This window comes from Macaca mulatta, chromosome 16, assembly GCF_049350105.2.
Source record: "Macaca mulatta isolate MMU2019108-1 chromosome 16, T2T-MMU8v2.0, whole genome shotgun sequence".
In the NCBI taxonomy this organism is placed as follows: Eukaryota; Metazoa; Chordata; class Mammalia; order Primates; family Cercopithecidae; genus Macaca; species Macaca mulatta.
The window spans coordinates 65172881-65187232 of record NC_133421.1 but is presented as its reverse complement, the minus strand read 5'-3'; the positions used below and the strand labels follow the sequence as shown (position 1 = coordinate 65187232).

Genomic DNA, 14352 nt, shown 5'->3' with positions numbered 1-14352 from the left:
ATTGGATCCAAAAAAAAAAAGTGTTGGGCACTAGGCTTAGAACCTGGGTGACAAAATAATCTGCACAGCAAACCCCTGTGATACAAGTTTACCTATATAACAAACCTGCACATGTATCCCTGAACCTAAAATAAACGTTTTAAAAAATAGGTACTCGTTAAATTTTTCTTGACTGAACAAATGAGTGAATGAATGAATGACACCTGATAGCAGAACTGTGGCCAAAATTTTATTTTGCTATTAATTCGAAATTCTGCAAAGAATTTGTAGGAAGACAAAGACATTAAAGACAGATTTTGCATTGTTTGGTTTTCATTTCTCTACCTGACCTTAAGATAATTATGTACTGAAAGGACCACCGCACTGAGATGCAAGGTGCGTTCTGGGCCTTGTCCATCCAGTTTCACACTGTGTATCCTTGAACTGTTCCTCTGTTTCCTTATCTTTAAAACAGGGAAAGGAAACCTCTCTCTTCCTAATTCCCAGCTTCATTGTAAGGTTCAAATGAGATCATATACAAGAAATCCCTTTGGAAGCTGTAAAGCAGCATATCAATGTAAGGCCATCATGTCTTTGTACTAATCACACTCTGTAACTTCACAAAAATAAATGCTGAAGCTGCTTGTTTGCAGAGGTTTAATCGTTTCCACCTGAGGACAGCAGGGACCCAGGCTGGAGAGGAGGTTCCGCCCCTGGGCGGTGAGATCCATATGTAGACGAGCCCTGCCCCCTGGTGGAAGGAGATGGGGTGAGTGTGGCTGGCAACGTGGGATGGCCGGGGTCCTAATGACAGATGCTGGCTGAAAAGGAGAATCCACTTATTTAAGCATATACTTTTTAAAGAAATAGTTTGTCATTTTTTCTTTTTGTTGTTTTCATTTGTTTTTAAATTAACAAATTAAAATTGTATATATTTATGTTGTACAACATGATGTTTTAAAATATGTGTACTTTTTAAAGAAAACAAAAAAACACAGCATGATGTTGTAAAATATGTATACATTTTTAAAGAAAAAAAAAACAGCTTTCTTTTGATGAAGAAAAGTTTTAAAAAAAGACAAAAAATGTGTACATTGTGGAATGGCTCAAAGTAATTAACACATGCATTACGCCATATCTGTATCATTTTTTGTGGTGAAAACACTTAAAATCTACTCTCTTAGCAATTTTCAAGTACGCAATGCATTGTTGTTTCTTTTCTTGTTGTAAAATGGCCTTTGGAAACATTTTATTTACTTATAAAGGATGCAGACACGTTTCACCAATGACTTGTCTAATTATTATTTGGAGTTTAGTGATAAATGAGAGATTTACAATTCTTTATATATTTTGATATTCTAATTCATTATATTTAAATCTCAACAATTCAGTTAGAATCATTTTACAACTCATGCATGTTAAGACTATAGATGGTGTGTACTAGAAAATTTCAGCTTATATATTTCCCTATATGTTACGTGCATTTTATTTAACTTTGTTATACTGTGAATATTGTGTACATACTGGACAAATGAGTCCTAATTTTGTAATATCTAGTCTCCAGATATTAAAGAGGTTGCCAATGTTTAAAAAATAGACTACAAATGGCAACATATAAAGTATTTGTATGAGCATGCATCATACAATAATTATTTATGTCTAAATATGTTCACGGTGCCAGAATACCAAGGTCAACTTGAACATACGCCAGGTTTTCACCTGGCCTATCCCTCACGACTCTGAGCAAATTGTTCAACATTTCTGGGTCTCAGTTGCCCTCAACTGCCAAATAAGGGGCTGAATTAGGTGATGTCTAAGGCTCTTTGCAACTCTAAAAATATCCTACAACTTTGTCCAGAAAATGCATCTTAGAGGCCACACGCGAGCCGCCCTCAGCACCAGCTAATTAGGCTCCAGACTGCTTAGGCCAAGGCACTTCCAGGAGACTACCACTGACTATTCTGGTGGCAAAACAATTTTATACTTGTCATCACTCCCTGAACCCAGTCAAATCCAACCAAGTGGACTCAAAACCAGTCACATCCAACCAAGTGCCTCCTGTCCCTTGTCCCTCCTTTTTCCTGCCCTGCCAACCCTCTACAGCCATGGCCTCAAGAGGAAGGAGGCCTCTCCTTGCACACATCTCCTTCTCTTCCAGCCTGATATCCCAGCCCTCCACATTCACACACCCAGTAAGGAACAACAACAACAGTAATAATAATGGCTGCCATTCATTGACAGTTTTCCATTTGCCAGGCACTGCACTAAGCATAATCTCATTTAGTTTTTCAACAGGTTTATGAGGTGGAAACTCTTTTTATCCATATTTTGACAATTACATGAACATTTTCTGCAGACCTCTCTGCAAAATAGTTCAATTGAAATGATTTTTTAATAGCATTAACCACTTTCTGGTGAATTGCCCTAACAACTTTTTCTATCAGAAACGTATCCTTCATCCTCCATCTGCATTCCCATCTCTCTCCCCTTCCTCTCATTTTCTCCCACGTCTTTTCCTCTCCATCCACCTTCTTCACCTCCATCTCCTCGTCTGCTCCCACTTCCACACACCTAACATAAGGACTTCAAGGCAGAGTCTGTGTTCTCTAGATTTCCAATGCCACATCTAGCTTTGTGCCACTTAATTCTTATGCTAAGACTCCTCTTTTGAGGCAAATGCAATTCAACGGCCCCTCACCACACACACTCCCCTCTGCCTCATTGTCCAGAAACCTTGACACTGGCTCACAGCCCACTTCCCTCTCATCTCCTGCCATCATGAGAAAGTTCATGCCTTTATAGATGGTCCATTTAACGTCATAGACAGATAGTTCCTGACCTCCTACTCTCTTGCCTTTCAGGTCCAATCCACTTCTGACTTCTTGTTCCAGTGACTGTTGGTCCAGTCCCATGACTACTCGCTGGACTTTGGTGACACCTGGAGTTGTGCTTACTTTAAAATTCTAAATTCAGGTTTCCACTATCCAACTTTAGCCTGTCATCCTTCACCTTTATCAATCTCCCCCTCACACTCTGCCTGCTCCATGACCTCATAAGGATGCCCAATGACTCACCCTCTGCCCTTTTCTTCAGTCCATCTGTCCCTCTGGTTTTGCTTTCTTCTTGCTATATGATCATAGAGTCAATCGCCTCAACCGTTTTCTCAAGAACAACAGAAACTTCTTTGCCACTGTTTCCTTCTTCTGGACCTGTCTTTAAATCCCAAAACCCACATCAGTCTGATCATCATCCTTTCTATTCCTGCACCAGGATTACTTCCAAACATGCAGTTGAACGTCATTACGAATGAGAGCTGGACCTCCAATTTTCTTTTACTCATTGCTAGTCAAGTATTTTTCCAGTTCAGTGTACATATTCTAAACAGTCATTCTTTCTATCAGCCACCTTCATCTGGAACATTCTAGCAACCCCTCAAATCCAGTTGGTCCAAACCTAAACTCAGTGTCTTCCTCCTCCTCTATTCCCCATCTCAGTGAATATTATGAATTCCCAGAATCTAAAATTAATTACCTAAGAGTTATCCCCAATTCTGCCTTATTCCCTACTCTCCAAAATCAATCATATTACCATATGCTCTCAAAGCCATCTTCTCTGCATCCCCACTGCCTTCATTCTTCTCACCTGGACCATTGTTCCAACCTTGCAATTGTCCACCTTGTTTCATTTCAACATGATCATGTTGCCCTCTGCTTTTTACTTAGGATTCATTACAAACTCTTTAGACCAGCACAGAAGACTAACCATGAGCCAGCCCCTGTCTGAACCTGGCAATAGATTTCTTAAAGATGGTAATCGTGCATTTTTCATTTCTGCATTTAGTTAACACTACGTCTTTCATTTTAGCACTTAGCATAGAGCACCAGACATCATAACCATGCTATTTTAAACAAAATAACAGGTCAATATTTGTGTCATTGTCCAAGATAATAAACAGATGTTACAATTATGGTAGGAACAGAGATGTTGCTAGTCTCTGTTTTCTAAATAACACATTTTTTCTGGTGGGATAAAATATTTGTTTCTGTAGTTAGCAGTCCTTTATACCCCTCAGTGGTAATTGAGACCCTACTGTACCTCACAGAACTCTATCATAATCTTACTTAACTTTATAAAAACTTTGATAATACCTGGCGCCAGATAATGATAGTACATGCCTAGGGTCTAGATGAAAGTAAAGGATTACTCACTCAAAATTAGAAGTTAAATTAATAAACTTAATATAGAACAAACCCTATTATATTTAAGATAACAAATAGCCCAAAGCAACACCTAGGGAAGTTAGACATTAATTATTTTAAAAATCACTCAATTATACATAATTTTATGCTAATCTAAGTATGCCATTTTTCTTTTGGCATATATAACTCAAATAGGAACGCCCCAATAATTGTATATAAAAGCCCAAAGAAATAATCAGTGCATGATATTTTGTTCTCCTGGGACATTACAGTTTCACACAGACAAGGTGAACATTTCTCAAAACACCATGTCTCTCCGATTTTCTAATGGATCCAGACATGTTTGCTTAAGGTCTGGAGCTGGATCTGTCAGACCACCCAATGGAGGTGCAGGCTTTGCGGGCAGCAGTGCATGTGGCAGCTCTGTTGCTGGAAGCGAATTTTCCTGTGCCTTGGGAGGGGGCTTGGGCAGCGTTCCTGGTGGGAGCCATGCTGGTGGTGCCCTTGGAAATGCTGCTTGTATTGGCTTTGCTGGAAGCGAAGGGGGACTCCTCTCTGGAAATGAGAAGGTGACCATGCAAAATCTTAATGACCGCTTGGCATCCTACCTGGATAACGTGCGAGCTCTGGAGGAGGCAAATGCTGAATTAGAGAGAAAAATCAAGGGTTGGTATGAAAAATACGGACCCGGATCTTGCCGTGGACTTGATCATGACTATAGCAGATATCACCTAACAATTGAGGATCTTAAGAATAAGGTGAGAAATCACAGATTTGGAACTATCCCAAGTATTTAAAACTAAGAAATATCTAGCAAAAGACATACAATAAGAAATGTTTTGTGACTGTTATCTGTAACTTGTATTTATTTATTTAAACAATTCTTCCTATTATTCAAAAATGGGCCCTTTGATTCATGAGTTTTAATGTAGTTAAAATGCTATTAGTTCCATTGTTTATGTTGAAGTACATTCATAGACATATGAATAAAAAAGTATTGTAGTTCTAAAGTTAGGCGAATACATGAGAATAAATAAAACCATGTCTTTAATTTTTAAAAGTTACATTTGAAACATTTTGATTATTACATAAGGAGGTAAGATTTTTATGCAAAACCTTGAGTACCTTTTTCATTTCCTGAAATAATGAATTACATAAAAGCATACTTACTTGTTGTGTTCTCTGTTTTGGTTTATTCTAGATTATCTCCTCCACTACCACTAATGCTAATGTCATTCTGCAGATTGATAATGCCAGACTGGCTGCTGACGATTTCAGGCTAAAGTAAGTGACAGAAAAAATCCTGCTCTAGAAAAAAGTTTCTATTTATTTAATTCGTTAAATAAAATTTCAATTTCATCCCAAGTAGAATGAACTATCAACTAAAAGATAAAAGGAAGCAAAGGATTTGTATTATAATGTTACAATCAACTTATACATAGTTATTATATTCCTGGGACAAAATATCAATATATTTCTCTGCCTGCCTAGAATACTGCCAAGCACAAAGTCGATGCTCAGTAAATCATTAGTCAACTAAGGAAAAACATTAACTAAAATAAAATTCCAAAACGGTGTATTTTTATTTAACTAGGTTATGCTATTGGAATTTGTGTGATGAAATAACAGCCAATTATCCAGTACAGAATTGGGTGGGGGTAATGGAGGAGGGCTTTCTTCATATATTTTTATACTACTTAGAGTCCTAATTCAATTTCTAATTTTCAGTTTAAAGCAATTGGGATTGAATATTTCTGTTTCTTGAGGTAGTCTTACTGGCACTGAAATTTACTTAAATGCCCCCCCAAGGTATGAAAATGAGCTCACCCTTCACCAAAACGTAGAGGCTGACATCAACGGATTACGGCGAGTCCTGGACGAGCTGACACTCTGCAGGACTGACCAGGAGCTGCAATATGAGTCTCTGAGTGAGGAGATGACATATCTCAAGAAGAACCATGAAGAGGTAGGAGAAGCTTTACCTGTAGTCCAATCACAATTCTGTACATTTTAAACTGGGCAGGGGTTGGGGGTTAAAAATCGCAATAGTAATTCAGGTTAATTGTTAACATTTGCCAATGGATATAGACAGATTAGTCTAATAATACTACCTACTACGAGGGAATGTTAAAAGGCTTCAGTGAGTTAATACATGTCACACGCTCAGAACAGTGCCTGGCATATAGTAATCACTCAGTAAATGACAGCGGTCATCCCTAGGACGAATGCCTATGAGGGCCAGGATTTCAGGATTTTTTCCACTGTTCTATTCCCATCAACCTGACATTTAGTCAGTAACCATATGTTGAGTAACTCTCTGGTCTTTAAATCCCTTTCTCATTTAAAAGAATAACTAACCTCTCTTGGGGTGCTATGACTGCTTTTGGTGATGGTGGTGATTTTAATTAACAGGTCCCTAATTTTTTTTGTTGTTTGTTTTCTTTTGTTTTGAGACAGAGTCCCACTCCGTCGCCAGGCTGGAGTGCAGTGGCGCAATCTCGGCTCACTGTAACCTCCACCTGCCAGGTTCAAGCAATTCTCCTGCCTCAACCTCTGGAGTAGCTGGGACTACAGGCGCACACCATCACGCCTGGCTAATTTTTGCATTTGTAGTAGAGAAGGGTTTTCACCATGTTAGCCAGGCTGGTCTGGAACTCTTGACTTCAAGTGATCTGCACGCCTCAGCCTCCCAAAGTGCTGGGATTACAGGAGTGGGCCACCGCGCCCAGCCAACAGGTCACTAATTAAATAGATGATTGGCATGAATATGGACCGAATATGTCAATTAAAAAATTGTGTGCCATAAATTATACACCTGACCACAAACTTTGAGACATAAAGTAACACGTTTGAAAACTTCTCAGACTGAGTGTGAACCTGCAATGCCCCTAAAACCACGCTCTTGCTTCCCTCCAGGAGATGAAGGCTTTGCAGTGCGCGGCTGGGGGCAACGTGAACGTGGAGATGAACGCGGCCCCCGGGGTAGACCTCACGGTTTTGTTGAACAACATGCGAGCGGAGTACGAAGCCCTTGCAGAGCAGAACCGCAAGGACGCGGAGGCCTGGTTCAATGAGAAGGTGAGGTGGGCCCCCTCCCCGTGCCCACACCTCCCGGGCGGGTGGGGACTCCGTGTGACCCTTTTGCCCGGCCCTGCAGAGCGCCTCGCTGCAGCAGCAGATCTCCCACGACGCAGGCGCAGCCACCTCCGCCCGGAGCCATCTCACCGAGTTGAGGCGCACCCTGCAGACCCTGGAGATCCAGCTGCAGTCCCTGATGGCCACGGTAGGTGACGGCAAAGTTCAGCCTGGATCCTGTGATTCTAGAAAGCCTCCGAGAAGCACCTCCCTCTGCCCTCCCCTCTTTTTTCTATTACACCTTTGCCTGCAAATACTTAGCAGAGAGTGGAGGAGAGCAGGAAAAACAGATCGGTAGACCCTCAAAATAGAGCTTTTTCTTCCTCCTTGACATCACTGGGGGTTTCCTTCCTGGCTGATGCTTAATGCTCATTTCATGAAAATAGACATTTCACATAGATCCTTTCTCAGGGTAATTCAGTTTAGGCCTGCAGAACAAACAGTAGCAGTATTGCTCCACCTGAAAATTAGCCACAGGTCTATGATCAGGGGCGTGGGGCTAGTGCCACACAGGGCGGGGAGCTAGTATCACACCAGCATCTCCTGATACTGATGAAACCATATTAGAAGCCACATGTGCTTTCGCCAGGCAGAGGAAGAGAGGGTACACACCTGAATGCCACATGGGCACTGTCAGGCTCTTCATTGCCACAGAGTCCAGGGTGGAGGTCAGATCCTGGAGGGCACACCTGGGAGCCAAGCCTTCAGCCATTTGGGCACATACCACCAGCTCCTGGCTTACTTCAAACATCAGCTTGGAGTCAAAATGGATTAAAGCCAGCCAGGATTAAAAATGGCTTCCCTTCTAGAGTGTGAGCTGGCAGTGCTCAAAAGGCTTGACTTTGAGAATTACGGCATGCACGTGGCCTAAGGACTCCCTTCGTCATAAGAGGTTTCGTGCCCCCTGAGGACACCAGGCTGTAACACAAAGAATAGAGCAGCTATTACCCAAGTGAGTGCAGTGAGCCAAGAAGGAAAAGATGACTCAAAACATTGGGAGACTCTTGATTTAGCTGCCCTCTAAAGGTGTGTGCTTTCTCCCTATGTCGGATTTAGATGGGAGACTTGTTTTTACACTGACTGGCCCCTAACTTAACCAGGATGGCCCTCTTCTCCTCTCCCTCATCACTGCTGCTAGCGGGTACCCTAGACCCCCCTGCCACTGTGGGCTCCTGGAGCCTTCGTTTCTTCTCCATTTCCCTTCTTCCCTGGACTAGATCCCCGAGGACTCTGTTCCTGGTGCAGGAGCTGTGTGAGTGAATCCTCCCTCTATTTCTGAGCTACATTGATGGAAATACATTTTCGAGTCCCCAGACCAGAATTGTGAGCATTTTCACATAAAAACAAGGATGTTATAAAGTAGTTAGAGTCTGTGCAGCCAGTGGTACTATAATTTGGGCGCATAGGATAATCCACACACAAAAAGCCCACTTAACACAGGACACAACTGAATTCTAGAATAATGGGAGCATGGTACCTAACTTACACCCCTGAGGCCCTGTTGTCTTATGATGAATTCTAAGCTCAATCTCCTACAGCTAGAACACGAGTCATTGGCAAGTTGAGAGTTGTCTAAATACATAAATGTTCACGTTTGCTTCCTGTGATGTACAAACTTTCAAGTTCATCCTGTTCTCCTCCCTCTTTGACAAGCCAGCCTTCACAGTGGAAGACTGTGAAGTAGAGATGCTGTCCCCTCTGACTTATGAGTGTATTAGCAATCATAAAAAGGAATACCCTAGGAGGACGCATTACCAGGGATATTAAAGTTTTGAGCTGCCGAGCACACACCTCACTGGCGTCTTGCTACCTGATGCCTCACTCTCCCCATTACCATCCTGATCTCCTTCCACTTAGGTGCTCCTGGAGAGCCCAGCACCCTCTATGTAACACACCTGTTTGCCTAAGTCAGTAGCTCTAAGTCAGTGTTAGGTTCTCAGCCCATTAGATCCAATGTCTGCCTGTGATGACAAATATTGTGTAATTCCCTCTTTGCAATGCTAGAATGAAGTCACTAGGTAATAGATTTAGAAATACACAAAATTATTTTTTAAAGTATAATACCACAAATGCAATAAAAAGGCAAGTATTTTAAGATAAAATGAATTTACTAGGTAAATACATGGGCCCGACTACTCTAGAAAATGTAATGAAAGAGGCAGAGCCTTGCATCTTCTCTTAATAAATCTTTCATTTTCAACCACGTAAGATCAGAAGTTCCTCCACACAAGAAAAGGGAAATGAAAGAGTGGAAGTTGGGGTGGACACTTGGATAATGACTAATATCAAGAGAAGTAATACTTGCCCAGACATATTTATCTATAATAAAGGAAAGAGGAAAATTACCTTTATTAAAGTAGGGAGCAGATGCCAAGACAAATTACAGACTGTAGAAGTAGCAAAGAGGAAGTATGATATTCGTAAGAGTAGTGTGGAAATAATGACCTGTATTGTGTTATGAGATATAGCTCTTGCCTTGAAATCTCACATCTGTTAAGGCACTCATTCAGTCTCAGGTACCTTAATAAAAGACCTTTGATAGAGGCCAGAAAGTCAAAGATGGATTAGGAAAAAAAAAAAAAAAGCAGTAGCACAAAAGGCTGTGGAACACTGGCAGGGTGGATCTGCGGGGACAGTAGCAGAGTAACACGGAAACAACAGGTAACTCAGAAATAAATATATAATTTCAAAATACAAGTGTTCCCATACCGAGTTTTTATTCTGCAATCCTTAAAAGGTGCTTTACTATATCAGTCGGTGTTAGTAGAAATATAACCTATATGTCACCTATGTCCAGTGGAACATCAAAAGTCTTGTGGGAAAAGGGCCATTTATCCCACATTGGGATCCCACGTGAATCATGCCTGGCCCTCACTTCATAAATGCCAGCCTCCTTTCTTTCCCATTTGATTGTGACATGCCTCGCAAATTTCCACAACTGCCTAGGAAGCAATCCTGCTGGTTTCTGAGAAACACTGTTCTACTGGTCCTCAGAGTGTTTTCATCCCTTGCCATGGCTTCTTTGATATCCTCAGAAACACTCCCTGGAGGGCTCCTTGACGGAGACCGAGAGCAACTACTGTGCGCAGCTGGCGCAGATCCAGGCTCAGATCGGGGCCCTGGAGGAGCAGCTGCACCAGGTCAGAACCGAGACCGAGGGCCAGAAGCTGGAGTATGAGCAGCTCCTCGATGTTAAGGTCCACTTGGAAAAAGAAATTGAGACCTACTGCCGCCTGATAGATGGAGACGGAAAGTAAGTCAAGTCATTTGAAAATCCAGTTTTTACTTCTTTTAAGCTACAAACATGGGCTGCCCATTAGCCTTCCATACTTCCAAGCCCTTTCTTTTTCATTCCCACTGCAGAAAAGCATGTCCATCTCTTGCTTTTTCCAAAGAGAGTCATCTCTTCCAAATCTTGTACATCACAGTGTTCTCCTCTGCCTTAGATGACTGGAACTGTTCCTGTAGCCATTTCCATCTGTTGTCCATGTTAATCACTGTGGGTTTCAAGATTCTCTCCACCTCTCACTAGCAGGCTTTATCCTTCTTTCAGTGCATACCTAATATCACTGCTGCCCTGAAATAAATGTACTCTGAACAAACCACCTGGATCCATATATATGTATGTATGTCCTTAAGTTTTAAATTTTTGGGTGTAAAAAAAAAATCAGATGGAAACAAGATTTATTTATACTCTCTCTTTAGATAACATTTAATTACTTTCAACTCCTACTCATAAAAATCTTAAGAGTTTCCTCTATGGAAAACTAAGACCTGTTTTTGGCATACAAATTTCACTTGAGTTCATTGAGCCAATGAATATTTCTTAACTGATAGTAAGCAGAAATATAAAAGAATAAATTATATTTCTTTTACAGTTCATGCTCCAAATCAAAGGGCTTTGGATCAGGAAGCTCTGGGAATTCATCTAAAGGTAATAAAATCTAGTTCTACTTTTTTTTTTTTTTTTTTTTGAGACAGAGTCTCGTTCTGTTGCCCAGGCTGGAGGGCAATGGTGCGAACTCAGCTCACTGCAACCTCCACCTCCTGGGTTCAAGCGATTCTCCTGCCTTAGCCTCCTGAGCAGCTGGGATTACAAGCACCCACCACCATGCCCGGCTAGTTTTTTACATTTTTAATAGAGACAGAGTTTCACCATGTTGGCCAGGCTGGTCTCAAACTCCTGACCTCAAGTGATCTGCCCACCTTGGCCTCCCAAAGTGCTAGGATTACAGGCATGAGCCTCCACACCAGCCCTCTAGTTCTATTTCTATCAGAGCAACACTTTTATGTTAATGGTAGTCACACACTACAACCGTAGTCAATATTTAAGTAACTTTAACTAAACTGTTCTGAATGGGAAGTATTAAGTGCCTAAAACTATCCCAAGCTATTATTATAAATATACACTTACTCCCTCAATCAAAAATATGCATAATATATTATATTGAACTAGCAGTGGAATTGTCACGTAATCTTTTTGGTTGAATATATGTATTCTTATGTTTTATTTCTAGATTTATCCAAAACCACACTGGTAAAGACAGTGGTTGAAGAGATAGATCAGCGTGGTAAAGTTCTTTCATCAAGGATTCACTCCATTGAAGAAAAGACATCTAAAATGACCAATGGCAAGACAGAACAAAGGGTTCCTTTCTAGCTGTCATTTTAGATAAAAGAATAATTTGGGAAAGGATCCTATACAATTGTGTTATTCTAAATATCAGAGAGAATATACACACTTTTTACTTTTAAAGATAAGTTACTTAGCAAAAATATCTGTTTTCTTAGTTTTACAGGATGTTGGGTGTTTGTTTCCAATAAATAAAAAAGTTGATGTGCATTCATTTCCATTCACTGATGACTAATAAATAATTATTTGTGATTTTTTTCTCTGTCTAATTCATAGAGAAACATTTGTGGAATATATTTTAATTGCCTTTCACTGTTGTTTTAAATAATAGTCAATACCGCCACATGGCATTTGAATATTAAACATTCACTAGGCATAATCTTTAAATCACACCATGTCTATGTGGGCAAATAATCAAAAAATTCAGAAATTCTCCTGTGACTGAAAAGTCTCACCACTAGATGACGCATTCCTGGTATTTTACCAAGAGCCTCTCTCAAACTCTTCTTTTCACAATACCCAGGATATCATTCCTCGTCTAAACAGGATAATCTCCAGAAAACTCCACAGCAATACGGCTTGTGTCAGTGACACTTTTCCTAGAACAGGGGTCAGAAGCTTTTTTTGTGAAGACTCAGATAGTAAATATTTTAGGCATGGCAGGCCATACAGTCTCTATTTCAACTACAAACCTCAGCCATAGACAATAAATGAATGAATGAACATGACTGTGTTCCAACAAAATTTAATTTATTAACGCTGAAATTTGAACTGTAAATATTTTTACCTGTCATGGAATATTATTCTTAACTTTTTTCAACCATTTAAAAATGTAAAACCATTCCTAGCTCACAGTCTGTACAAAAACACATAGCAGGCCAAATTTAACCCACCAACACCTGTTCTCAAACGTGAAGCCCCATGAGGCTGATGAACATCATGATTCTTGTGATTATGACTATTTATACCTTTCTGGATCAAAATGTATGGTAGGAATTCCCAACAAGTATTAAACTGCCTAAATGGAAAGCGGCTCCTTTATTTCTCTGGTATATGGCCTGATTCCAGTGAAAATCTCCAGCAAGAGAAGGAATTCTGTCTCATAACCCTCCAGTCACATGGGATTCAGAGAAGTGGTGAAAAATGAGATATTCACAAAATCTTCAGCCAAAAGCCATCAAATGAAGCAAATACTAGAAATTCACAGAGAAATAATTTCCAAATGTACAATGTTCAGGGCCAGCTACATAATTTTCAGGACCTAGTGCCAAAGGAAATTATGGGATTCCTTATTCAACAATCAGGCAAAATGTATCACCCAAAGGCACTAAAATATCAAGCTGTTTCCTTGCATCCACATTTATGTTTTCAACTTGTCCTGGATTTTGTTGTTTTGATTTGGGGTTTTCTGTTGTTGTTTTCTTTCCTCTCTTTTTTTTTTTTTTTTTTTGCTATTTAGTTTTCTTCTAAATAAAGTATATTAGTCCGTTCTCACACTGCTATAAAGAAACTACCTGAGACTGGGTAATTTATAAAGAAAAGAGGTTTAATTGACTCATAGTTCCATATGGCTGGGGAGGCCTCAGTAAACTTACAGTCATGGCAGAAGGTGAAGGGAAGCAAAGACCTTCTTCACATAGCGGCAGGAAACAGAGAGTGTATGAGGGCGCAAGAAAAACTACCATTTATAAAACCATCAGATGTCGTGAGAATTCACACTATCTCAGAGAACACCATGGGGAAACCACCCCCATAATCCAATCACTTTCCTCTCTTGACACGTGGGGATTACAATTCAAGGTGAGATTTGGGTGGGGGCACAGAGCCAAACCATATCATAAAGAAAAATTAAAATTTTAAGTTATTGGCATAAATGTTACCATTCGTTTTATATTGAAATCCAAGCATAAGAACATTTAACTTGTATACAGAATCCCCAAGGTCACACAATTCATAATTTGTAGCTCATACATGTATATGTATATTGTTCCTACCAAAACAGTGGAAACACTGCACAAAACAAACTCAAAGTGTTTTTATTTCACTTCTGTATATACCCACCTTCTACCAGCATTCTCTACCTTTGGTTTACCAATGAGTAAGAAGACTAAAAGGAAAAGGAACTACGGGTTGTTTGACCTTTCTATATCATCATTTTCCACTTAAGCAGTCGGCAACACAGGCAAGCAGGAAAGCAGCACAAAAAACTATATGATAGTCCAGGCGTGGTGGCTCACTCTTGTAATCCCTGGGAGTCCAAGGCGGGTGGATTACCTGAGGTCAGGAGTTCAGGACCAGCAAGGTCAACATGGAGAAACCCCATTTCTACTAAAAATACAAAAATTACCTGGGCTTGGTGGCACATGCCTGTAATCCCAGCTACTCAGGAGGCTGAGGCACGAGAAT

At 40.4% G+C, this 14352-nt stretch overlaps 1 protein-coding gene across 1 annotated transcript; it reads left to right on the top strand.

Annotated features, from left to right (window-relative positions):
• Positions 1 to 212: 212 nt before the first annotated feature.
• KRT28 (keratin 28) lies at positions 213 to 12195 on the top strand. Its single transcript, XM_001101035.5, has 8 exons — positions 213 to 4936; positions 5380 to 5462; positions 5988 to 6144; positions 7095 to 7256; positions 7336 to 7461; positions 10349 to 10566; positions 11192 to 11247; positions 11831 to 12195. Exons 1-8 carry the CDS (start codon positions 4421 to 4423, stop codon positions 11971 to 11973), a joined length of 1461 nt encoding a protein of 486 aa, XP_001101035.3. The 5' UTR covers positions 213 to 4420; the 3' UTR covers positions 11974 to 12195.
• The last annotated feature ends 2157 nt before the right edge of the window (positions 12196 to 14352 follow it).

Excerpts from the sequence above, each read along its gene's own strand:
- KRT28 (XM_001101035.5), top strand. The coding sequence starts at position 4,421 with ATGATATTTTGTTCTCCTGGGACATTACAGTTTCACACAGACAAGGTG. Across the intron at positions 4,937-5,379 it reads TTGAGGATCTTAAGAATAAG|ATTATCTCCTCCACTACCAC; the intron begins GTGAGAAATCAC and ends GGTTTATTCTAG. Across the intron at positions 7,257-7,335 it reads AGGCCTGGTTCAATGAGAAG|AGCGCCTCGCTGCAGCAGCA; the intron begins GTGAGGTGGGCC and ends CCGGCCCTGCAG.